Raw genomic sequence first — 23,243 nt, forward strand, 5'->3', positions numbered from 1 at the left:
AAATATGGCAAATTCGAAGTATTCTGGTCACAATTCATGGTTCAATTTCTTGTCGATGAGGACAATTTGCAGAATTCCTGTATAGAATGTTTTGTTTATCTTACCGGATTGGGACACAGGTCTTTAATTAGGAACAATAATTTTTGGGAACGAGGCTGTCGCGACAATATTGAACGGCACAGCCGTTCAATATTAGCCGGGGATTGGCATGGATTCATGAGCTCATCAATGGGCTTTATCACGAAACGAAAATCACCGAGAAGTTAGTTCCACGAGGATGCCCAGCATATTTTCTTAATTTTATCGCTACAGCCTCCGATAAATTATCATCTTTCAAAATTTACATTTTGTCAAAATCTGAGCGTCAAACGCCACTATTTTATATAGCATCTGGTCTATCGGGGAGCGAGTTTTCGAGCTTTTGCTCGCATCAGTCGCTGATTCTGATTGTCCTGTTAAATCGCCTCGTCCCTTCGATCGTGTTGTACGCTAAGATCTTTAGACATCAGTTTCAAAATTACAACGTATATCAGATTCCCAAAGGTGCGTGTTTACCGACTTTAAAACTGACAAAGCAGCAAGAGAGGCCCTTAATATGAACAACGAGGACTACGGATATGACTATGACTACTTGTTCAAAAGTATGTTTGACTTTGACGACGGCCTGCGGGCACGGCGTAGAACGTTTTTTAGGGCCAGAACAAAATCGAGGACCCTCAACGCAGAATTTGGCGTTGACCCACGAAACGTAAATGAATACTAACTGGTCAAACCATCGTAGTTGTTTTGATTGGAGACTCGGGTGTAGGTAAGTCGAACCTGCTGTCCAGGTTCACGACAAACGAGTTCAACATGGAATCCAAGTCCACAATTGGCGTCGAGTTTGCTACTAGAACAATCGAGGTTGAGGGAAAGAAAATAAAGGCACAGATCTGGGATACTGCGGGCCAAGAAAGATACCGTGCCATCACATCTGCATACTACAGAGGTGCTGTGGGCGCCCTGATCGTTTATGATATCAGCAAGTCTAGCAGCTACGAAAACTGCAACCATTGGCTCACAGAGCTACGGGAAAACGCAGATGAGAACGTCGCAGTTGGTCTGATCGGGAACAAGTCTGATTTGGCGCATCTGCGCGCCGTGCCAACTGACGAAGCCAAAAACTTTGCCCAAGAAAACCAGTTGCTGTTCACCGAGACCAGTGCTCTGAACAGCGAGAACGTAGACCAGGCATTCCGTGAGCTCATCACTGCCATATACCAAATGGTGAGCAAGCATCAGGTTGACCTGAATGAGTACGGCAACAATGCGGGACAGGCTCCCAAGGGCCCTACTATCAGCCTAACGCCAGCGCCTGCTAAGAAGAACAAGAAGTCAGATAACTGTTGCTAGTTCAAGCACACTTCCTTTTAATATGTTATAGTGTAAATTTTTTACGTGGTTATCCTAACAACACCATATGTAGAGCGCTACTTCTCGGGTTCCTTGAAATCCGCGTCCTCGGCATCCTCGTCCTCCTCCGCGGTTTCCGACTTTTTGGCCACGTCTTTCTGGGCGAGCTCTTCCTTTGGCTCTTCAGAGGCTTTCCCGCTTTCTTTGTCCAGAGCTTCAGCAGTCTTTTTGTAATCAATGACCTTCCCTCTAGTGCGGCGACCACCTTGTATGATGTTCGAGCTGTCGATTTCGGCCAGGTCGTCCTCTTCTTCGTCTTCTTTGTTCAGCATCATATCTAGCTTCTCATCGTCTTCGCTTTCACTCTCGCTGCCGTTGTCGCCCGTGCCCTTGTTTTCCTTCTTGGCCTTGGAGTCTTCAGCCGCGACCTCTTTGTCGTAGTCGTCGTAGTTTCTCCGTCTCTTGACTCTTTTCTTGTCTGGCTGATCTTTCAGCTCGTGCTTCTTTGTTTCTGCCATGGTGAATGCTGATGCCGCTGCGTGTCAGATATGTGGGGTTTCGATGTCTACTACCCACATTTAAGAATATTTTCTCAATTTCAGATGAACTTAAATTCATATCGCAGTAGAGGCAGGCCAGAGATGAGCGTGAAAGTTGGGCACAAGAGCAAGTTAGCGGACCTGCTGCGCTACCGCATCCGCGCAGTTACCAATGACGGAAAGGCCTTTGTCGGAGAGCTTCTCGCGTTCGATGCACACATGAACCTGGTACTGGCAGAGTGCGTTGAGCACAGGATTCCTAGCACACAAGTGCAGAGCCTCAAGGCCAAAGCAAAGGAAGTAGACGCACAGCCCAAAATCGAGACCCGCACACTGGGACTGGTGGTATTAAGAGGTGACCAAGTGCTGACCACCGTGGTCGAAAGCGGCCCCACAATGAGCAAGAGAGAACGCGCCGTCGCGCATGACAGGAAGCAAGCCCAGCTGAACAAACACAAGCGCAAGGGCAAGGGCGTCGTGCGGCCCGGCGCCTCGAATAACGCCGTGGCGCCGGCCCCGGGTTTCCAGAGAACCTCTCAGCCGCAGCCGCGGCCATTCCAGCCGCCTCCGGGCTTCAGGAGGCGATGAAGGCCAATATCTGCTTATTGCCTCAAATTAAGTACTATCTACATACCTAAGTGACGCCACTTGTACAAACGGAAAAACCTGGACAGCAGCCAATTCCTGCTGGCCATCTTGCGCGCTCATGCGAATACGTACATATCTCTTGTCAAGCTCTGGGGGCGACAGCATCAAGCCCACGTGACCTTCTTTCCTGCGTCGATAGTGACCTCTTCTTTTTGTTTCCACATCATTTCCACATTGTTTCCCAGAAATGTTTCCCAGGACCAGGCGTCGGCCGCAACCGAAGCAGCGCAAGAAAATGCCGTGGACGTATTGTTCCGCGTACTTCCTCGCCTCGTTCCTGCGAAAAGGGGAAGCCCGCGGATCGAGCCCTGCAGACCACGTGCGCACTATTCCGTAGCCCTTCCGAAGCTACTTCTGCTCCACGCCATTTGCTCCCGCTTCCGTAAGTTGCTACTTGCCTATATGCCGGGGGATGTTATTGCGCTGCGGGGATCTCTGCCCGTTGCTTTTGTGGCGCCTCCTTGCCCCAGCCAATCGCGCAATTTCTCCGAGGGCGCATCTCGGCAGCGGATTTGAGGCGGGGCGGAGCGGCGTAGGTCAGCCCACTACCCCCTCATCGCTTGCATAGCGACCGGATAAATGTTTTTCCGAAAGTACGTAATTCCATGCGTGCAGTGGAGTGCCTGCGTGCATTAGCGCACAATCCCGTGGAACTAATGCGAAGAGTTCTGTGCGCAGACACCGTGGTATGCGGGGGGGCCCCGGGATTAGAGCGGGTTGCCAGCTCAGCAGTCCCCGGGTGTGCTTTTTTGGCATGGCTTTCGCACCATCTCTCCGGAAAAACTTTTCTGCTGGGTCTTGTGGGTGTTCCCCCGGTGCCGGCCGGAGAGAAAAGTTTTTCCGAAGACTCGGAAGACACGCTGCGACGTCTAGCGCCAGAGAAGAGGCCCCGGCATAAACCGTTGCAGTGCTAAGTTGAGATAATGAGGGCGTGTGATAGGAAGGCAAGATTGGTGTGCCCGGAAAGTATAAAAGAAGAAATATCGAGATTGCCGGAGAAGAGGACAAGAGCTTGAAGAGAGAAGGCAGTCGAAAACCGTCGACGCGTCGTTAAAAAACATCACTAGTTAACACTGAAGCTGGTGCCAGCAAGTCCCGGCACACAGCAGATAAAAGAAGACATACGGCTTGAAGTCGCGTGTAAATTCTTTCCGCCGCACGAACATTCTCCGCATACTAGCGGTCGCTCCACAGACCAGTTTGTCGTGAGCAGCGGTACTAAAACTCAGAAAGCGGGAGACACTTGCATTGTAGTCAGACCTCGAGCACAAATGGGAGTCGCGCAGCAAGAAAGCGACCACAGGCCGTTCAAGTGCGATATGTGCGGCAAGGGCTTCCACCGCCTCGAGCACAAGCGGCGCCACATCCGCACGCACACTGGCGAGAAACCGCACGCGTGCAACTTCCCAGGCTGCGTCAAGCGCTTCAGCCGCAGCGACGAGCTGAAGCGGCACGTGCGCACCCATATGAGCACGTCTCGTGGCAAGAGCCGCAAACGGAGCGGCTCCAGCCCCGCGCTCGAACACCCAGTCGTTGTGCACCAATTGCCCCCTATCTCGGTCCCGGGCGTCGCACAGATGCCGCCGCTGGTTCCGGTGGCCCAGCTTGCCTCAGTTGCGCAGCTAGCCTCTGTGGCGGCCCCAGTGGCCGTAGCGCCGTCCGCTACGGCTTATATTCCTAGAGCTGGACCTTCATCATCCACGTCGCTTCTCATTCCTGGCGTTGTCGCTCCGATGGTCTCGCCGGCGGTTTCACGCGCGGTTTCTCCCGCTGTGTCTCCTGCCTTTTCGCCGCACACCTCGTCTATCCACCTGCATCCAGGGCATGCTTCATTCTTGTCTTCGAGCTCTTCGTCGATGAGCTCTGTTTTTTCAGGTGGGGAGAGTGGGCTGGCGTCCCCGCTTCCATCGTCGCCCGATCTGAGAGTTCACAAGCTGGCTGGCCTGCTGCCATCGGTGCAGAAAAGCACACGTTCTGCCTCTGGTGGAATGTCTATTGCTTCTGCCGTGTTGAACAACGCGAAACGGCAGCAGCCCCTCCCAGCAGCTCGCCCCAGACTTCAGGGGCGCAATTCGCAGCGTGCAAAGTTTGAACTCAACGACGACGACGATAGCGACTCCAGTCAGCCAGCTGATGTGCGTTTGCCTCCCTTGAGCTCTATGTTAGATGGGATACAGGCTTTCCAAGAGCGATGACGGGCCGTCTGTTTCCGCGCCCTGTCGCTACTATGTTATGAAGTTTACGAATTACGTGAAGGAATGGTTTATAGAAGGTTTATATAAGAAAGGGTTACGAATTATAGAGAATAGCACTAGCACTCAACGCAAGAGAACCTTCTTTGTTTTGACGGCATTAACTGGAGCCATACAATCACAAATCCCTCAGAGAAAGCAGCGATCTTGGCTTGGTAGAACTCTGTAAGGAACCATACACTATATCAGGGTCCTGCCGGAAAAGGCCATTGCTTTGAGTTCTTGTTTGTGTTGTGTTGTCCGTATTAGTTAAACTTCTTTATGCTTCTGGTGAGCTTAGCGACGCCGGCGTTCTGAATGATAAGGATTACGACCGCACTTTTTTTACCCGAACACGTTAGAAGTCCCCTCGCTTGAAATTAAACAGGCTATGTTGACAACAAAACTACAGCATACAATTGATAGCCTGCTAGCTAGAAACGTATGGGAAACACGCATAGTAAGCGTGCCATGTCAGAAAATATGAAAGACGTTTCGATGGTGGACGTCAGCAGCGCCGAAGACGAGGATAAAAAGGGCTCTCAAAGAGCTATAGTACAAAGTTTCTCCAAGTTAGACATAGGGGACCATAGCTCCTCCGGAGCCCCACTAATGCGCAGACGATCTACGCTGATCTTCGATGACGAGGATGAGTCACCGAGACATGAGGAGAATGTTGGCGACCAGGCAGATCTCAATGAGTTTGGGGGACCCTCGTCGGAATCATCGTCCTCCGCTTCTGTCTTCCACCAGCGGCAGCAGCAGACACCACCTGCACAAGAAAGCGAGCCGCCAGCGGCTGAAGCTCCAAGGGTTATGGTGCCTGTTGAAATTACGTGGCAGCAGGGCGGAAGTAAGGTCTACGTAACCGGTTCGTTCACTGGCTGGCGGAAAATGATTGGTCTTGTGCCAGTAGCAGACCAGCCCGGAGTTTTCCACATCAAATTGCAACTTCCACCAGGAACTCATCGGTTCCGTTTCATTGTGGATAATGAGCTGAGATTCAGTGACTATCTGGCCACAGCTACGGACCAAATGGGAAATTTTGTGAACTACCTTGAGATTTCTCCGCAAGACTCACAACAGCAGCTGCAGTTACAGCAGCAACAGCAACAGCAACAGCAACAGCAACCGCAACAGCTGCAACCTCTGCAACAGCCTCAGCAGCCGCAACCTCAAGAGCAGCCGCAACACCCCGCTAATTACCCGCCCCGCTCACGGCGCGCGGAAGCAGCGGCAGAACCTCTCAGTGCTCGTTCTAAGCTAGCCCTTCAAATCGAAGAAGAGCCCGATGATATGGGCGATGGATACAGTAGATTCCATGGCGGTGCCGAAGCTACCCCTGCCTATAGCTACACGACTGACATCCCAGCTGTTTTCACAGATTCTTCAGTAATGGAGCAGTATTACCTGACGCTTGATCAACAACAGAACAACCAACAGAGCATGGCCTGGTTGACTCCTCCACAGCTTCCTCCGCATCTGGAAAACGTCATCCTCAACAATTACTCGAATTCTTCTGATCCTGGAGGTTCAGGGAGCGAAAATAACTCCGGCGCGCTGCCTATCCCCAATCACGTTGTTCTAAATCATTTGGCCACCAGTAGTATAAAACACAACACTTTATGCGTGGCCAGCATTGTCAGGTACAAGCGCAAGTATGCTACTCAAATACTGTACTCTCCCCTGCAGTAATACGGATTCTCAATCACATGTATAATAACAACATCTCCGACATGCCGTCGTAGAGATATAACAATCAATTGAATGATAAAATTGTGGATGACTGGGCGCTAAATTACTTGTTTAGCCACCGCTAATCCTTATCTCAAAACCTTGTAAAGCATCTTAAACTCAGTATATGGATATCACACTGGCGCTTGGTTAGAAAAAGTGCTGTTTTCGTATAATGAGACACCAAAACGAGTCGCGTTAGAGAAAATAAAACGAAAAGTGGCGAACTCAGCTAGCGTATTAATTATAATATTATTGTGAAGAAGAAAGCCTACGCTGGCCCTGTCCTCAATGTCGGACGTTGAGATTAATTTCAAGGTATTCCAGAAAAGGTTGACCCAACTCCACTCGGAATTCCGCAATTTCGAAGGTTCACCCCAGTCTTTGTTATTCGTGGTTGGATCTAGCGATGAAGAGGATCCTTACAAAAAGAGCACTATCCTTCATAACTGGCTTCTGGGTTATGAATTTCCAGCAACTTTGATTGCGTTCGTCCCAGACAAAGTGATTATTGTCACTGGTGCCGGTAAAGCCAAGCATCTCCTTGGCGCGGTAGACCTTTTCAAGGATTCGGCTTTCAAACTTGAACTGTGGCAGAGAAAAGCAAAAGATGACGCTCACAATGACAAGCTTTTTGCAGATGTTATTGAGCTTCTCAAAACGGCTGGCAAAACTGTAGGAACTCCTGTCAGCGACAAATACCAAGGGAAATTCATTGCTCAGTGGACGCCTCACTGGGAGGGCGCTACAGGAAAAGGCGAATTTGAAACCGTTGACATCGCATTGGGATTATCGCAAGTGTGGGAAAAGAAAGACGATCAAGAAGTTGCGTTCTTGAAGGTTTCTAGCAAGGGAACAGACCTGTTTATGAATTTGCTTTCAGATGAAATGGTTACGGCTGTTGATGAAGAACTGAAGATCAGCAACGCTAAGCTTTCAGACAAGATTGAAAATAAAATAGACGACCCTAAGTTTCTCAAAAAGCTTGCAAACCAGATGGCTCCGCTTTGTCCTTCTGGAGAAAAATTCGACATTAACTTGCTAGACTGGGCCTATTCTCCTATCATCCAGTCAGGCAGCAAGTTCGATCTGAAAGTTTCCGCACGTTCTAACAACGACCAGTTGCATGGAAATGGCTGTATACTTGCCTCGTGTGGAATTCGTTACAAGAGCTACTGTTCTAATGTAACTAGGACATTCTTGATTGACCCGACAGAGGAAATGGTCTCCAATTACGAGTTTCTCGTATCTTTGCAGCAGGAAATTATCAACAGCTTTCTCAAAATTGGAAAAACTCCTAAAGAGGTCTATGAATCCACGGTTGAGTACGTGAAATCTCATAAACCCCATCTACTCTCAGGACTTACCAAAAATGTTGGTTCCTTGATTGGCTTGGAGTTCAGGGACTCGCAGTTTGTACTGAATTCCAAGAATGAACAAAGAAAAATCGGAGAGCAGGACTGCTTTAATGTTTCTCTTGGCTTCAACAATTTGAAAGACTCCAAAACAGGTGTAAACTATGCAGTTCAGATTGCAGACACTGTGCTAATATCTTCAGACGGTAAAGCTGCTGCCCTTACAGACTACACTAAATTGAAGTCTCAGATTTCGTTCTACTTCAACAATGAGGAAGAGGAAGTCACCACCAAGGTTAAGAAGGAAAACGCCGCAGGTTCTCCTCCTATCCCTATGAAATCTGACGGGAACTCTAAAATCCTTAGATCCAAGCTGCGTGGCGAATCAAGAGTTCAGGAGGACAGTCAAAAGGAGCAGATTCGCAAAGAGAACCAAAGAAAGCTGCATGAAAAATTGCAAAAAAATGGTTTGATTAGATTTAGTGCCGCCGACGCTAATGGCGCCGATGACCAACCGCAACACCAATTCAAGAAGTATGAGTCTTATATCAGAGAGACACAGATTCCTAACAACGTTCGTGATTTGAGGGTTCATGTTGATTGGAAGAATCAAACCATAATTCTGCCAATATATGGTAGGCCGGTTCCCTTCCACATAAACTGTTACAAAAACGGTTCAAAAAATGAAGAGGGAGAGTACACATATCTGAGACTGAACTTTCACTCACCTGGTGCGGGTGGAATTTCCAAAAAAGCGGAGGAGCTTCCTTACGAAGATTCCCCAGATTATCAATTTGTCCGTTCTATAAGTCTCAGGTCTAAGGACGGCGATCGCATGAACGAAGTATTCAAGCAGATTGCTGATTTAAAGAAAGAGGCAACCAAAAGAGAGCAGGAGCGCAAACTACTAGCAGATGTTGTGGAGCAAGCTAAACTGTTAGAGAATAAGTCAGGAAGAACGAAAAGACTTGATCAAATTTTTGCAAGACCCAGCCCCGACGCTAAGAGAGTGCCTGGTACAGTCTTTATTCACGAAAACGGTATCAGATATCAGTCTCCTCTGCGTACTGACAGCCGCATTGACATTTTGTTCTCTAACATCAAAAATCTGATATTCCAGCCTTGCAAGGGTGAGTTGATTGTCATTATTCATGTTCATCTTAAGAACCCCATCTTGATGGGCAAGAAAAAAATACAAGACGTTCAATTCTACAGGGAGGCTTCTGATATGGCAGTTGATGAGACTGGAAACGGAAGACGCTCTAACATGAAGTTTAGAAGATATGGTGATGAGGATGAACTTGAACAAGAGCAGGAAGAGAGGAGAAAGAGAGCTGCATTGGACAAAGAATTCAGGTATTTTGCGGAGGCTATTGCTGATGCTTCCGATGGCCTCGTTGACCTTGACACCACGTTTAGAGAACTGGGGTTCCAAGGTGTGCCCAGCAGATCCGCTGTTTACTGTATGCCAACTAGAGACTGTCTAGTGCAGCTAGTGGAACCTCCATTTTTAGTTATCAACCTAAGCGAAGTGGAGATCTGTGTCTTTGAAAGAGTACAGTTTGGTCTAAAGAATTTCGATATGGTCTTTGTCTACAAAGACTTCAGCAAGCCTGTCACTCACATTAACACCGTACCTATCGAAGATCTTGAGCTTCTCAAGTCGTGGTTGACCGATGTTGACATTCCTTATGCTGTATCCACCATTAATCTAAAGTGGTCCACTATCATGAAGTCTATGCAAGAGGATCCTCACCAATTCTTCTTGGAAGGTGGTTGGTCATTTTTGGTGGCGGGATCTGATGACGAGATGTCAGATGAGAGCGAGGAAGAAATAAGTGAGTATGAGGCTTCAGATGAAGATCCATCTGACGAAAGTGCATACTCTGAAGAAGATGGGGGCTCTGAAGACGATTTTAGTGATGGAGGAAGCGAAGATGCAAGCGCTGACGAAAGCGAAGAGGAGGGTGAAGACTGGGACGAACTAGAGAAAAAAGCAGCGAAAGCAGACCGCGAAAATAGGCAAAATGAATAAAAATATTTAGTTATTTGTGCTGGTTCGAATTAATTCTGTGTGTTTTTACGCTTAAGAAATTTCGAAGTTCTTTCGTAAGCTTCTGATGGCTGATATCCCGGTAAAACACAGCCAAGCCTGTAATTTTTGTGTCCTGGGCTAGTACTTATTAAAGCGCAAAAATTAAGTCTTGCCAAAGGGAGCTGAAATTTTCAGAAATACTTGAATGGGTACCCTTTAAATGGAACAAATAAAAACTATCGGTACTTCATGACAAGCTTGACGCCGTTAACCCAAAAAATTTACACTAAAAGCGGGAAAGAACAACTCGAAATCGTATCTTCAATACCACATTATTTGAAATGCGTTATGCATTACAATATTTAGATTTTACATATTATATATAGGCCATAATAGTCAATTTCATTAAACCTTGAATGCAATAAAAATCGGAGCCCATATTTGTAAATGAGTTTGATGTCACCTATCTTGGTTTATGATGCAAAATCCTTTAGGCAGCTACGGTAAAAGCATCTTGATTCACAGAAACATTCCTAATCTTTTAGGCACGGCGACAGCAGTTAGCATTCGCTCTCGTAATAATACGTTGAATGAGTACATCAATAGTTTATATGAATAAATCATTTATATATATAATTTTAAGATTTAAGACCACAGCATGGAAACTTCATAACCCCCTCAGATTAAGCGTAGTTCCCAAAGGCCTGGCCAGTAGCCTGGTATGCCATAGCACCATTAGTTAGTAATAAAGGTTGATCCTCAGATTGAGCGGCGTCCGACTTGGCACCCGACTTGGATTGTTCGAGAAGCTTTTGGACGTTTGAATACTGTTCCTTCTTAACGGAAATTTCGTAAGGCTTGATTAGATCTTCCAGAGAATTCATCCATGCCAGTTCCAGAACCACCTCGTATCTGATCAAGTGATAAGCAGTATACAACAGGGCAACAAACCCCTCTCTGTTGTTTGTATCAACAAAGTAGTTTAGAAGCTCCTCAGCAACCTCAGTGCTCTGAGAAATAGCAGCCGTCTCAATGGCGTCTGCCCATAGCTTCTCTTCTCTGAGGATAGCTAAACTCTTGGACCACTTCTTATTCCTGCGATAAAGCTGAGCAGCAATCTTCTTGAAAAAGATAAGATCGTGCTTTTCAAGACGCGCAGCCAGATCAAGCTGATCAAATTTATCATAAGAATCAACGGCAACCTGCAAAGCCTTGTAGTCTTCTTCCTCGATCATTAAGTCATGATAAGCTTGGTTGACCACGGAATTGTTCTTGGGTAGAACATTGACCAAGAAAGGCTTGATAAGAGGCAAGTTATCAGACTTGGAGAAAATGCGGATTGTTCTTGGAATATCAAGCTTTGAAGAAAGAACGGTCATTAGATCGATTAATAGTGTTGGATGCTCCTTAACATAGAAATTGATTGCTTTGTAATAAATCTCAAGGTTGGACACCTTGACAATAATTTCCTTGAAATACGAGTGATCGAAATCGTCTGCAGATTTGTCAATCATAGTTAGCGCAGCATTGTCCCATTCATCGTAGTGAGCGTAGAGGAAAATCAGTTCAGTCCATAGATGGGCACTTTCAACAGCCCTTATTACTTTAGGGATATTGATTCTAGACCAGAACAGTTTTAGATGCTCATAGGTTTTACCCATGTCGTACTTCGTGTACAAGATAGCGAGCTCTGTGAACATGCCCATGTGAGCTCTTTCTAGGCCCAAACCGGCTTCGAATAAAGAAATCAACTCCTCAAAGTATCCATGAGACTCGTATTTCTCCACTAGCTCCTCAAGTTCTTCAGCATGAACAATCAGGTTCAAGCCGCAAATTTGTGCGAGCCTGAACTCCTTGTTGTCAACACAAGCATCGCCAACCTCTCTCCAGACTCTGACGTTAGAGGCCTTTCTTGCTGTGTCAACGGCAGCTTGGTAATCGTTCAAGTAAACAAGAGTTGTTGCTAGTCTTGAGTAGTTAGAAACAGCAGAGAAACACAACTTCGCAGCTTTGTAGTCTTTTTCTTCAAATAGTTTATTGCCCACAGATTCCAAGTCCGCAACAGTGGAACCAGTCAATAAGTTTTCAATTTCATGAAGCTTGCCCAGCTTTGCATAAGACAAAATAAGAGCACCTTCGATCTTAGGCTCCTTCAAAGAAGACCTAGCCATAGACAAGTAAGGGATCAACTCTTCATACTTTTCAGCTTGTTCAGCCACCTCGATGACAGTTTCGTAGTTCGAAGGGTCGTTAGCTTTGATGTAAGAGTTTATTGCTTCGGGAATGCGCAGCCCCACCAACTGCGCGGCACCTAGTTGTGACCACAATTCAGGGCTGTTAATCTTGTCAACATAACTTTCAGCACGGTCCAAAGACATCACATCTTCCACCAAAACCTGGAGAGCTTTATCATGCTTTTCGTTTTTACTGTAAATTTCAAAAGCCTCCTCGTTGAGTCCGTTCTCGACACAGAGTGGTGCAATTTCATCTTCATCAAACTTGTCGAGTTTCTCGATATAACTACTGACCTTGGAGGGTTCGTATCTGATGGCGGACAACATCAGTAGGCCTTGCAAAGCAGGATTGTCATTGAATGGAGAAGGTTCAAGAATGATTTTTTCCAACAATTTAATCAGCTCGCCTTTGAGACCGTTACTCATGAATGCTTGAACCGTCAAAGAAACTGGTTCAGGATCGGTCAATTCGCCAATTCCAGTGCCGACAACAGCATCAATGAGTTGACGTCTGTGAATGTTCTCCTCATCCAATACCTTGTTCCATAAGTTGGCGTCAGAGCGCTTCAGCAAATACCTAGCTTGGTATTTGTACATGCTGTTCTCGTTCGTAATCCTAATCAAGTCATCATCGTTAGCGCCTTTCTCATAAGCGATGTAAGCAAGGTAAGGATCTCTCTTCTCACAATAGCGTCCCACATCTAAAGTGTCGTATTGGTCGTTGTCCTTCAAGAACCTCTCAGGAGAGTTGTTAGAATCGATGTAGATCTTGGCCAACGTGTTGTAAACGGCCTGTTCTTGAGTCCCTTGGCGTAAAGTGTCTTCTAAGAATGGGAGCAGAAGCTTCAGCCTGTTTCTCTTTTCCACTTCCGCGGTTAATTCACCAATAGGAACCTGTCCCAGAACACTACCAAGAAGGTTTTGAATGACTTTCTCGTCGCAGTCAACATCAAGCAACGCAGCAACAACCTGTGGTGTCTTTGAAGGGTTGACCTGCTGAACGTACACCTCGATGAACTTGAAATCTTGAGCCTTGTAGAGGTACAAAATCAAGTCATGAATGTAGTTGAAACGGTCACAGACAATAACCAGTGGCATTTGGTCTGCTAATTTAATGTCTTTCAAAAAGTTCTTGACTTTTTCTGGATCGTAAACATTGTTGGTCTTAACAATCCTCTCCACTTCCTTGAATTGGCCAACCTTGGCTGCTGCCTGAATGAACTTGAACACAACATCTTTGTCTTCGGTCAAATTCACCAAAGAGGCCAAGTAGTAGTAAAGGCCTTCTGTTGCCCTGTACTCCTCGAACAACTTGATTAGGACTTGGGAGCCAATCAGATCTGAGTACTTGGTTGCAACCTGAATAGCTATTGGGACATTTGCTTGCAAATTATCATCAAGAAGAGCTCTCAAGCATGCAACACTTTGTTCAACATTCAACTTACCGAAGTATGCAACGAGCCAGTCAATAGGAAGAGCATTAGAGTGGACAATACAGCGCTTAATATCCTTAATGTCTGTATAGTTCTCGAGAGCTCTCTGGTAGAGACCAGCTTTTTCGGCGAGCGAAGCAATGGTGGGTTTGTCATAGTGGCTGAAAATACTGTTTCCCATAATAGCATCGGCAACCTGTGGAGCATGCAACAAGTTGACCTCTAAGACACGCGTTTGCAAGTGACCTTGGTCAGGGGTGTCGCCCTTGAGCGCATCTAACAAAAATGAGGTACCCTGCTGCACGAAGTTTTGCGCAAAAAAGATGTCTGCAATCTTCTCAATGTCAATTTGAGAGGCTGTTTCAGGAGACTGCAGTAAACTCACTGCGAATTCCGACGCCTTGTCGGGAGAGGATCTGGCGAGGTTTGAGATCAATACGATAAAATTGGGTTGGTAACCAACTTTCTGAGCGTATGGAAGAATCTTGTCGAACTGCTGAAGCTCTGCCAGACAAGTGACAACCTTAGAGTGGGCCTCAGCTCTTAGGTAACAAGCTAGGGCCAAAGTTGTGTCGAAAGGCTTTACGACGTCACCCAGTTCTTCAGAGCATTCCAGTTTGTCCTCTTTCAGCCATTTCTCAAAGAGCTGTTTACGGTCCTGCTGTAGCACTGGTCTCGCCAGTTCGATTGTCTCGTACTTGTTCAGCTTTCCTTTGTCCAATAAAGTTGAGAAGTACAAGAGAATTGGCGAAATGGCTCCAGGAGGAGCTTGAATATTCTTCAATCTGTTAATAGTGGTCTGAGTACGCAGCTGCTGAGAAGAGGCTGCAACTTTAGCTGCGTTCTGGTAGTCTCCAGAAGCCAGCAGGGTGTCAAACTGTTTGTTGAAAAGGTCATCGGCGCCGGGCAAGCCTCCTCTGGAAGCCATTTTGAGGGCGAGGGACACATTTGATAATTTGTTGAGAACGTAAGGGACAATTTGGTCAGTAGAAATCTCCACTGCGAGAACCTGGCCGCGTCTGTTGATGCACGCAATACCGTTCTTTTGATTGTAGGTTGTTGCGGTGAAGACTGGCTCAACTGTGATCCTGTTGACAAACAGGTTGGCACCAGTCTCCAGCTCATACAGATGTATGAAACCATGCTTGGTCAGTACGTAGATAACACCGTACTTTTCCGAAACCTGGACGGAGATTGGAAAGTCATTGACAGCGTCTGGGGGAAAGAAGATGTCGACAGTCTTTTTCTGGTAGGATACAGCGTTAGAGGCGTCATGGTCGATTTCGATAATGCGCAGCTCACCGGTACCGGAGGCAGTCTTGTTGCCCGTTACAAAAACTTGCACAGGCTGGGTGTTACCCTCGAGAAGAATGGTGGAAAAAGTAGCGACATGACCCTCGATGGCTTGAGAAATGCCACGAGCCTTGGAGAAGAGCTGGATCTTGCCTGCGACGCGGCCATTCTCCTGTATGATACCGACTACGGCGAACCAATCGAGTCGCTTGTTAGCGACGAAATTGATGATTTGGGCATTATTCAGGTTGGCGTGCCTCTGGGTCAGCTTGGAAGGCTTTCTGGAGGTGTCGCCGTCAAAGACGTTGGAAACGTACAGCGAGTTTGCGGTGACGAAACCGAGAGTCTCCTCACTGAGCCACTTCCAAAAGAGCACAGGCTCCTCGAGCGTGAAAGACTTGAGTTTGGTCTTGGTTTCGAGGTTAAAAATTTGGACAATGGTGCCGTTGGCCCTTACGGAAATGACCATTTGCGATGGATGCATGATGGCGGAATCGCCGCCCATATTCTTGCGGGTGACCTGGTTGCCATTCTGCAGGTCGACAATGGCTACCGAGTTGGCGCCATTCTGGCTTTCTCTTGCGGTGACGAACCTGTCACTTTCGAAGGTGGTAGACCTGAAGTCGAGGGACTGAGGGGAAATCCCGATTGAAGTCAAATCCACCAGCTCCGTGAACTCAATGGGTAGATCACTCATTATGGAAAGCGCAGGCAGCGAGTTGAATACGAAATGAAGAAATCTCGAGCTAAAGGCGCGGTGAGAGTGAAGCGGAGGCGAGTTGCGTTTATGACTCGAGGCGGAGGTTAGTGAAATAGACAAGATCGACATTTAGTTTTGGCCACGAATAGGGGGATATGGGTCACGTGTACGCATGTTACCCGCATATACAAATAAAGCATTGCCGACGCCGGCCACAGGCAGCGAGCGGAACATTAGGAGGAGATCGTTCTGGTATCTGAGACGCTCGAGCAAGCTCTCCAATGGGCGCTAGTGCTTCAGTACCTCGGTGTAATAGTGTCTTTACATACGAACATATCTTCCATTTCTAGAAACCTCGCCTCGATAATGCGGAAATGCCACCGACAATCGAGGCACGAGGTGCATGGGCACTAATTTCTGGGTGATACTAGTTGGGCTATCCAAGTGTGCTCTTCTGCCTAAAAGACACACGTTCGCTGATAATGGTCACTAAAAACGGGTCGGTGCCATTATAAACTAGGTGCAGAGTGAGGTCTGGCCAGCTTTCACGTATAAACTGATCTGTCATGCGGAAACTTTTGGGCGAAATGACCCAAAGTTTCGCGCCGTAAGCGGGTCCTCAAAATTGGTGCCATCGCTTCCGTTTCAGTAAGTTGCGCATGAATGCGCTGGCCTTCACGCGCTAGTTCTGCCATCGGCCCGCAGCCGTTTGCCGCAGGAGGCGTTGCAGTCTATATAATATCATCGCCATATACGAGGGTGGATGGTGACAGTTGAGTAGAAAGCGATAAGGCCCGAGGAGCTATGGATGAGACTCCAGGCAAGAGACCTCTGGCAAAAAGCCTCTTCCGTTCAGTAGCATCGTGAAAGTTTATATGCGCTCAATCAATACGCTGGGCATAGGCGCACATACCCGCGCCTGAGTGCTTTTCGGAGCCAGCTTCCTTGGGTGTCATGTTGAAAATTCAGGTCTTGGTTTTACGCCTGATAAGCAATCTGATGTCCTGAGCTGCATCTTCTAGCATTGAAAAGGACCTTGATTGTTTTCTGCTGCGTTCTCTCATCAGAATAGCATTCTTGAGACTATATTCAGTGTCTCATCCGGGACTTAACTCATTAACTCAGTTCCCCACGTTCGCTTGCGTGACTTCTGTCACTGTCGCCGCAGAGCTAAGTTGGGGAAACAGACCCCTTCAAAACTATAAAAACGGGGTCAAAGTCAAGACACAGTCGTCGACGTTTCTACTAAAATCATTAGAGCCGCGTAAAGTCAAGGTTATTTTCTACAGCAAAGCGCACGGACATTCACAAAAATTTCGAAATCCAGAGCTTGCTATCCTCACGATGACGAGGATCACAACGAATGAATTCAGCGGCCCGACGTTCAAGCCACAGGCTTTTATCCAGCACGAAAGACGCGAGTCTCAGCTCAACATAGATGCGGTGAATGTTTTCCTGGAGTCTGACCCTGCTAACGCACAGCTTACGCACGACCTGGTCACGGAGGTGACCATGGATCCCGTGCTTAAAACTGGCAGCGAGTATTACGACATGAGTAAGGACCAGCATCGCAGAGCAACCGCGCTCAAGATTGCTAAGATGGCCGTGTACTTGGAGCAGGACATAAAGCGGGCCGCCCGTAATTACCGTGGCGGCGCAGTGGAGAAGTTTCAGACTAGTGACAAGACGCCTATTCTGACTGCACAGGACCTCGCAATCTTTGACAAAAGACTTTCTATCATCTCGAACCAGGACCCACAGCTAGGAACCAGGATTGGTGTTCATCTCGGTCTTTTCGGCAACTGCATCCGCGGTAACGGCACCAACGAGCAAATCCGCTATTGGCTCCAGGAGAAGGGTGCGCTGTTCCTGAAAGGCATATACGGTTGTTTCGCTATGACTGAGCTGGGCCACGGCTCCAACGTTGCGCAGCTTCAGACCCGCGCTGAGTACAACATTCAGACAGACACGTTTTTAATAAATACGCCAAATCTGCCCGCGACCAAGTGGTGGATTGGTGGTGCAGCGCACTCTGCAACCCATGCCACTGTGTACGCGCGTCTTATCGTCAAGGGCAAAGACTACGGTGTCAAGACCTTTGTTGTCCCTCTCAGGGACCCGGGCACATTCCAGCTTTTGCCCGGAGTTTTCATCGGTGACATTGGCACCAAGATGGGTCGCGACGGCATTGACAACGGATGGATCCAGTTCAAAAATGTTGTCATTCCTCGCGAGTTTATGCTCTGCAGGTTTACAAAGGTGATCAGGTCTGAGCAAGGCGACGACGCAAAGGTGTGGTCTGAGCCCACTCTGGACCAAATATCAGGCTACAGCGCCCTTTTGAACGGCCGAGTCAACATGGTAATGGATTCTTTCAGGTTTGGAGCCAAGTTTGTGACCATTGCAGTACGCTACGCAGTGGGACGGCAACAATTTGCTCCCGCAGGCGACAAAACTGGAAAAGCAGAGGAAACTCAATTAATAAACTATCCTTTGCATCAGTATCGCGTGCTGCCACATCTGGCAGTTGTTTACTTGATTTCGCCGGTTGCGTTCAACCTCATGGCCACATATCATTCAACCTTGGACCAGCTTTTCAAGGCGTCGTCTTCGGGCGACAAGAAACAGCTAGGGCCTGTGAGCTTGAAGCTGAAAGACTTATTTATCGATAGCGCCAGTTTGAAAGCTACCAATACATGGCTGGTAGCCACGGCAATCGATGAATTGCGGCAAGCATGTGGCGGTTTAGGCTATTCGGCATATAACGGGTTCGGCAAGGGCTTCAGTGATTGGGTTGTTCAGTGCACATGGGAAGGCGACAACAGTATCCTGTCGCTGACTTCCGCCAGAAGCATCCTCAAGAAATTCACAGACCTCTCCAAGGGCAAAGTACAGGAATCGCAGTCGTTCAAGTACTTGTCGCCCAGCTTTGTCACTCAGGTATTGAGAGGCTCTAAGAGCGCCCAGATTCGGTCTCTCGAGGACTATATTGAGGTTTGGGGGATCATGCTTGTCAAGATATTACACTACTGCGTCGATCTTGTTTCTAAGACCAAGAACACGGACTCTATCTCTAAACACCTCATCATGATCTCGCGGTTCCATGCCTTCCACACCATGCTTCAGGCTTACTACGAGAAGCTCAAATCCCCCGAAGACTCGCATGTTTCCGATCAGGAATCCCAAAAGATGCTATGGAATCTGTTCCGTCTCTTTTCGCTTTACTTCATTGACAAGCACTCGGGCGAGTTCCTGCAATTCAAGGTGTTTACCCCAGACCAGATCCAGACCATTGTGCAACCCCAGCTGCTAGCTCTTCTCCCAGAAATCCGCAAAGAGTGTATCGCCCTCACTGACGCCTTTAAATTGCCAGATGCGATGTTGAACGCTCCTATTGGTTACTATGACGGTGACATTTACAATAACTACTACGCGGAGGTGCTCAAGAACAATCCACCAGAGGCTCCTGGTCCAGGCAAGCCCAACTATCACGAGGTCCTTACCACGATGCTCCGGAGGGATTACGAACCCGAGGAAAATCTTGCAAAGCTGGGGAAGTAACAAATTTCTTCGCAGATCCTGGCTTTTCCCCGCATTCGCATTCGCTTTGCTTCTGTAACTAGTTTTCATTTCGTTTTCAATTATGCATGAACAATACGGCGCAATCTCTACGCACTCTGTCACTACTAGCAGCATCTCGAGGATTACCGGTTAGCCGGGGCTGACTTTTTGACACCTGTTTGATATCACATGTTTGCTCATGTAGTTTTCTTACGTTCACATGGCCCATGTGATTGAAAATGCGGGTTAAGGCAGAGCTGGAAAACTCAAAAAAATTGCAGAAGCAAAGGGGTCTGTACATCGTTTTCACTAATAAATAAAGGGTTCAGAACCAGCTTGATTTCTTACAGAATAGTTCCTGCCCGTCGGATCGCTGGATTTTATTGTACATATTCAAGCACCAGGCACAAAGAAAGCGTTTCGAATTCAGATAATCATGAGTAAGAGAGGAGAACAAGTTCCCCGCGAGGAAGCGACCCAAGACCTCGGCGGCGCAGTTAGCTCGGACGCAGAGGACGATGCTTTCACAGCAAGCAGAACCCCAAGCAGACGGGCTAGCAGCATCTTCTCGCTCGACAACCCACCGCTTGAGCCGCCCAACGAAAGCGATATTAGAAAGTTTACCAGCGACGAGTACCACTTCAACATGATCCGCAATTTACACTTGGCAGATTTAATCACCATGATGAACGGGTTCAGCGGGTTTTACTCAATTGTTAGCTGTCTGAGGTTCACGCTCACGGGCAAGCCACACTACGTGCAGAGAGCGCATTTCTTCATCCTCTTGGGAATGTTCTTCGATTTTTTCGACGGCAAGGTCGCTCGTCTCAGAAACAGATCCTCGCTCATGGGCCAAGAACTGGACTCCTTGGCGGATCTAGTTTCATTTGGCGTCGCTCCCGCTTCTATCGCTTTTGCTATCGGGTTCCAAACCACATTGGATGTGCTCGTTTTGTCGTTCTTTATGCTTTGTGGTCTGACGAGGTTGGCTAGGTTTAACGTCACAGTGGCCCAGCTGCCTAAAGATGTGAGCGGTAAGTCCAAGTTCTTTGAAGGCCTACCTATTCCCACATCTCTGGCGCTCGTAGGCGCCATGGCCTACCTCGTTAGCAAGGGCCTAATTCTAGAAAAGCTACCTTTCGGCCTTTTTGCTGCGGGAGAATGGTACGAACTACATCCCGCTGTGCTTTTGTTCGGCATTCAAGGTTGTGGTATGATTTCCAAGAGCCTAAAAATTCCAAAGCCATGATCATTCAGTGAATAGGCACTTTTTGCATTTTATCTTACTACATAAACGAAATCCGTGAGCCTCTGACGATCAATAGTCTAACATGTTCCGATATCGATAGCGACTGAGACAACCGTATTGCGAGCCGCACTGCGTTTCGATCCGCTCAAGATCAGTCAAAAAAACAAAAATAAATGCCATTTCCTAGAATCGAACCAGGGTTTCGTCGGCCACAACGACGTGTACTAACCACTATACTAAAATGGCTTGTTATGATAGTGTAGCTCTATTTGTTAAATATATTTCAGTATAAACGTCACTGTTCCTATTGATGCTCTTATTACGAGATATTGAGTATCACGCATCAAGCTCTTAATACCTATTCCTATATCACCACTGGCGCTTTATAAATTATCTAACTCAAAAGAGTCTCGAGACTCTTGCGTGGGAACACTTGTGTAGGGACCCTTTTTCTTTGCCCCATTTTCAGGATTTGACAAGTCAGCGGCGTCTTGTTCCAAGTCCGCAGCCCAAGAGACAGTTTTCTTGCTTGCCTCAGATCTGTTAGTTGGATCAACGAGAATCGCACGAAGCCTAGGCCTGAAGCGGTCACGGAACGTGAAGTAGAGGCCTCCGATTATGGTACCAGATACCAACAGGCATATCATAGTGACTGCAAGATGAGAACCGCTATTGTGGTCATCGTCCTCATCCTCGGCGCCATCATTATTTTTGCCTTCTGGTTTGTCACCGTCCTTGTCATCATCTTCTTCGTCCTTTTCGTTTTCGTCCTTGTCGTCATCATCTTCTTCGTCCTTTTCGTCACCGTCCTTTTCGTCACCGTCCTTTTCGTCGTCGTCCTTTTCGCCGTCGTCCTTTTCATCGCCGGCGTCCTTTTTGCCGTCTTCTGTATCGTCATTATCGTCCTCTTCGTTACCTTTCTCCCCTTCATCCTTGTCGCTCTCACCATTTTGTCCCTTTGAGGCGTTGAGCTGTTTACATTCTTCAGAAAGCTTATCTTTTCCCTCACAATCTAACTCAGTAGTATCATCGGTCTCGCTGGCGTCGCCGTCTTTACCTTTGTTAACATCATCGGTGATGAGAGTGTCGCGGCCATCTATTTGAACGAGATCCACATCATTTAGGAAAAGGTCAACCACCCCCCGGCTAACAAGGGCATTGTCGAAAGGCACCATGTGGGAAGCATTATAGACGCTCATGAAGGTCAAGTTCCTGTCGTACTTTACAAACCCCGCTGGAGTAATTTCGGAATTTTCTGGGGACCTGTAAACCCAGTCATACAGTTGAACGTTTTCAGAGAAGCCAGTCTCGCCACCCCAAGACATTTGGCTGATTACGGCCTCGACGCCCATGTTGTTGCATATAATGTCTTGATCACCATTGAAAAGCATGACTTCCAAACCGGCTTCGAGCAGCCCCGGTAGAATCGCAGCAGAGGCCCTGGAATCTGGGTTTTTCAAGTAGTTGGAGACCTTGTCATCGCATTCATGCCATTGAGAAACATGTTCTGGGTCCAGGTGCAAAGCCTCCAAAACACCTTCTGTTCCAAAGAACTTGCCTAGGTTAGGAAGGTCTTGAGGCCAGTTCATACCGCAGGATGGATAGGAGTCCTTGAGCCTCAGGTCGTACATGTTAATACACTGCTGGTCTGAAGGTACTTTTTTACCCTCGGAGTCCTTGATTTTTCTGGTAACCTCCAGGAGGTTGTTCAGTATGTTCTCACACTCCTTGAAGGAGAAGCGATCATTCTCTTTTGAATTAATCTTATTTTGACAGTTTTCCTGTTGTTTTAAGAGGTAACTGAAGCTGGGGTCATCCTGCGTAATCAATCCCTTCTCAACGGCGAACGGGATATAGTATAGGGACTGCTGGTTTGGGTCTATCCAGCCATTCCCGATCAAAAGCGCCTGGAGGTTAACTTGGACCTCGTCTTGGTCGAGAACTGCACGAGCAAAATATGGAATAAACTGGCCGGCGTAGCTTTCGCCAGCAAAGACAACCTGCTTACCGGCGTCATCGGGAAAAACCTGAAAGTAGTTGCGGAGGAACGCGACAAAGTGCTCCGACACGACCTTCAAGTCGTTGTCATAGTCATTGTCTGAAGCAACGGTAGAAAAGCCAGTACCGGCTGGCTGGTCAACAAAAACGATATCGCCTCTGGTGTGCCAGCCGCCTCTGTTGAGGTAAGCTTTGCCGTCAGAGTCTATTCTGAGTGCCCCGCTCTCCATCAACGCGCCATCCATAGACGAACAGCCAGGACCGCCGTTCAGCCAGAAGATGAGTGTGTCGCGGGCAGGGCCGCTGGCGCTACCAGACTCATCGTGGAACTTCCAGAAGAAGTAGTTCTTGGTATGCTCATCATTGTTTTCATCTAGAGGAATGTGACCGGCGTGCATCGTGGGGACTAAGGCGCGGTCTTCGGCTTGAGAAAGCCCAGGGATGAGGTCTGGCGAAACCGCGTATTCATCTGCAGCTTTGAGGGCACGCGCAGTCTGGAAACTCAGTAGCAGAGCAAACAGCAGAGCAAGCGGAACTGAGTAGTTTGAGTACATAGCGAATGCGTCGAGCGCGGCAGCGTTGCAGATGTCTGTGGTTTGATTCCTGTACTTGAAGTGGGACATATGTTGTAACTGATAGATATTGATACTGTTGGAAAGCGTAATTGGCCTGCGTCAGAAGTGATGTTTTTCAAGCAAACAACAAAATGCACATCCGCCCGCACAAAGCATGCTGCAGTCGACCGCGTATAGCACAGCTACCGTGCAAGACTGCCGAGTTGCAAGGGTCTCACCTTACGCTTTTAAGCGTGTTTCACCCCCCCCTTGTCGCGTCGTAACTG

General features: G+C 47.7%; 10 protein-coding genes and 1 non-coding gene across 11 annotated transcripts; 7 read left to right on the plus strand and 4 right to left on the minus strand.

Moving 5' to 3' along the window:
* Positions 1 to 595: 595 nt before the first annotated feature.
* KLTH0G01760g (Rab family GTPase) lies at positions 596 to 1,392 on the plus strand (the record flags this gene model as incomplete). The annotated part of the gene is made up of 2 exons (XM_002555072.1): positions 596 to 641; positions 782 to 1,392. 2 exons carry the CDS (start codon positions 596 to 598, stop codon positions 1,390 to 1,392), a joined length of 657 nt encoding a protein of 218 aa, XP_002555118.1.
* Positions 1,393 to 1,469: 77 nt separating this feature from the next.
* On the minus strand, positions 1,470 to 1,910 carry CHZ1 (Chz1p; the record flags this gene model as incomplete). Its single annotated transcript, XM_002555073.1, has 1 exon — positions 1,470 to 1,910. The coding sequence occupies one exon, from the start codon at positions 1,908 to 1,910 to the stop codon at positions 1,470 to 1,472; it is 441 nt and encodes a 146-aa protein (XP_002555119.1).
* Positions 1,911 to 1,940: 30 nt separating this feature from the next.
* Positions 1,941 to 2,519, plus strand: SMB1 (mRNA splicing protein SMB1; the record flags this gene model as incomplete). Its single annotated transcript, XM_002555074.1, has 1 exon — positions 1,941 to 2,519. The coding sequence occupies one exon, from the start codon at positions 1,941 to 1,943 to the stop codon at positions 2,517 to 2,519; it is 579 nt and encodes a 192-aa protein (XP_002555120.1).
* A 1,331-nt stretch (positions 2,520 to 3,850) lies between these two features.
* MIG2 (Mig2p) lies at positions 3,851 to 4,774 on the plus strand (the record flags this gene model as incomplete). Its single annotated transcript, XM_002555075.1, has 1 exon — positions 3,851 to 4,774. The coding sequence occupies one exon, from the start codon at positions 3,851 to 3,853 to the stop codon at positions 4,772 to 4,774; it is 924 nt and encodes a 307-aa protein (XP_002555121.1).
* Positions 4,775 to 5,254: 480 nt separating this feature from the next.
* On the plus strand, positions 5,255 to 6,505 carry SIP2 (Sip2p; the record flags this gene model as incomplete). Its single annotated transcript, XM_002555076.1, has 1 exon — positions 5,255 to 6,505. The coding sequence occupies one exon, from the start codon at positions 5,255 to 5,257 to the stop codon at positions 6,503 to 6,505; it is 1,251 nt and encodes a 416-aa protein (XP_002555122.1).
* Positions 6,506 to 6,835: 330 nt separating this feature from the next.
* Positions 6,836 to 9,934, plus strand: SPT16 (chromatin-remodeling protein SPT16; the record flags this gene model as incomplete). The annotated part of the gene is made up of 1 exon (XM_002555077.1): positions 6,836 to 9,934. One exon carries the CDS (start codon positions 6,836 to 6,838, stop codon positions 9,932 to 9,934), a length of 3,099 nt encoding a protein of 1,032 aa, XP_002555123.1.
* Positions 9,935 to 10,617: 683 nt separating this feature from the next.
* On the minus strand, positions 10,618 to 15,591 carry CHC1 (clathrin heavy chain; the record flags this gene model as incomplete). Its single annotated transcript, XM_002555078.1, has 1 exon — positions 10,618 to 15,591. The coding sequence occupies one exon, from the start codon at positions 15,589 to 15,591 to the stop codon at positions 10,618 to 10,620; it is 4,974 nt and encodes a 1,657-aa protein (XP_002555124.1).
* Positions 15,592 to 16,938: 1,347 nt separating this feature from the next.
* On the plus strand, positions 16,939 to 19,155 carry POX1 (acyl-CoA oxidase; the record flags this gene model as incomplete). Its single annotated transcript, XM_002555079.1, has 1 exon — positions 16,939 to 19,155. One exon carries the CDS (start codon positions 16,939 to 16,941, stop codon positions 19,153 to 19,155), a length of 2,217 nt encoding a protein of 738 aa, XP_002555125.1.
* Positions 19,156 to 19,591: 436 nt separating this feature from the next.
* CHO1 (CDP-diacylglycerol-serine O-phosphatidyltransferase) lies at positions 19,592 to 20,404 on the plus strand (the record flags this gene model as incomplete). Its single annotated transcript, XM_002555080.1, has 1 exon — positions 19,592 to 20,404. One exon carries the CDS (start codon positions 19,592 to 19,594, stop codon positions 20,402 to 20,404), a length of 813 nt encoding a protein of 270 aa, XP_002555126.1.
* A 174-nt stretch (positions 20,405 to 20,578) lies between these two features.
* Positions 20,579 to 20,650, minus strand: KLTH0G01958r. The gene has a single exon. It is a non-coding gene; the product is annotated as a tRNA-His (tRNA).
* A 137-nt stretch (positions 20,651 to 20,787) lies between these two features.
* KEX1 (serine-type carboxypeptidase) lies at positions 20,788 to 23,025 on the minus strand (the record flags this gene model as incomplete). Its single annotated transcript, XM_002555081.1, has 1 exon — positions 20,788 to 23,025. The coding sequence occupies one exon, from the start codon at positions 23,023 to 23,025 to the stop codon at positions 20,788 to 20,790; it is 2,238 nt and encodes a 745-aa protein (XP_002555127.1).
* Between the last annotated feature and the right edge of the window lie 218 nt (positions 23,026 to 23,243).

The sequence above is a fragment of the Lachancea thermotolerans genome (genome assembly GCF_000142805.1).
Source record: "Lachancea thermotolerans CBS 6340 chromosome G complete sequence".
Lineage (NCBI taxonomy): Eukaryota > Fungi > Ascomycota > Saccharomycetes > Saccharomycetales > Saccharomycetaceae > Lachancea > Lachancea thermotolerans.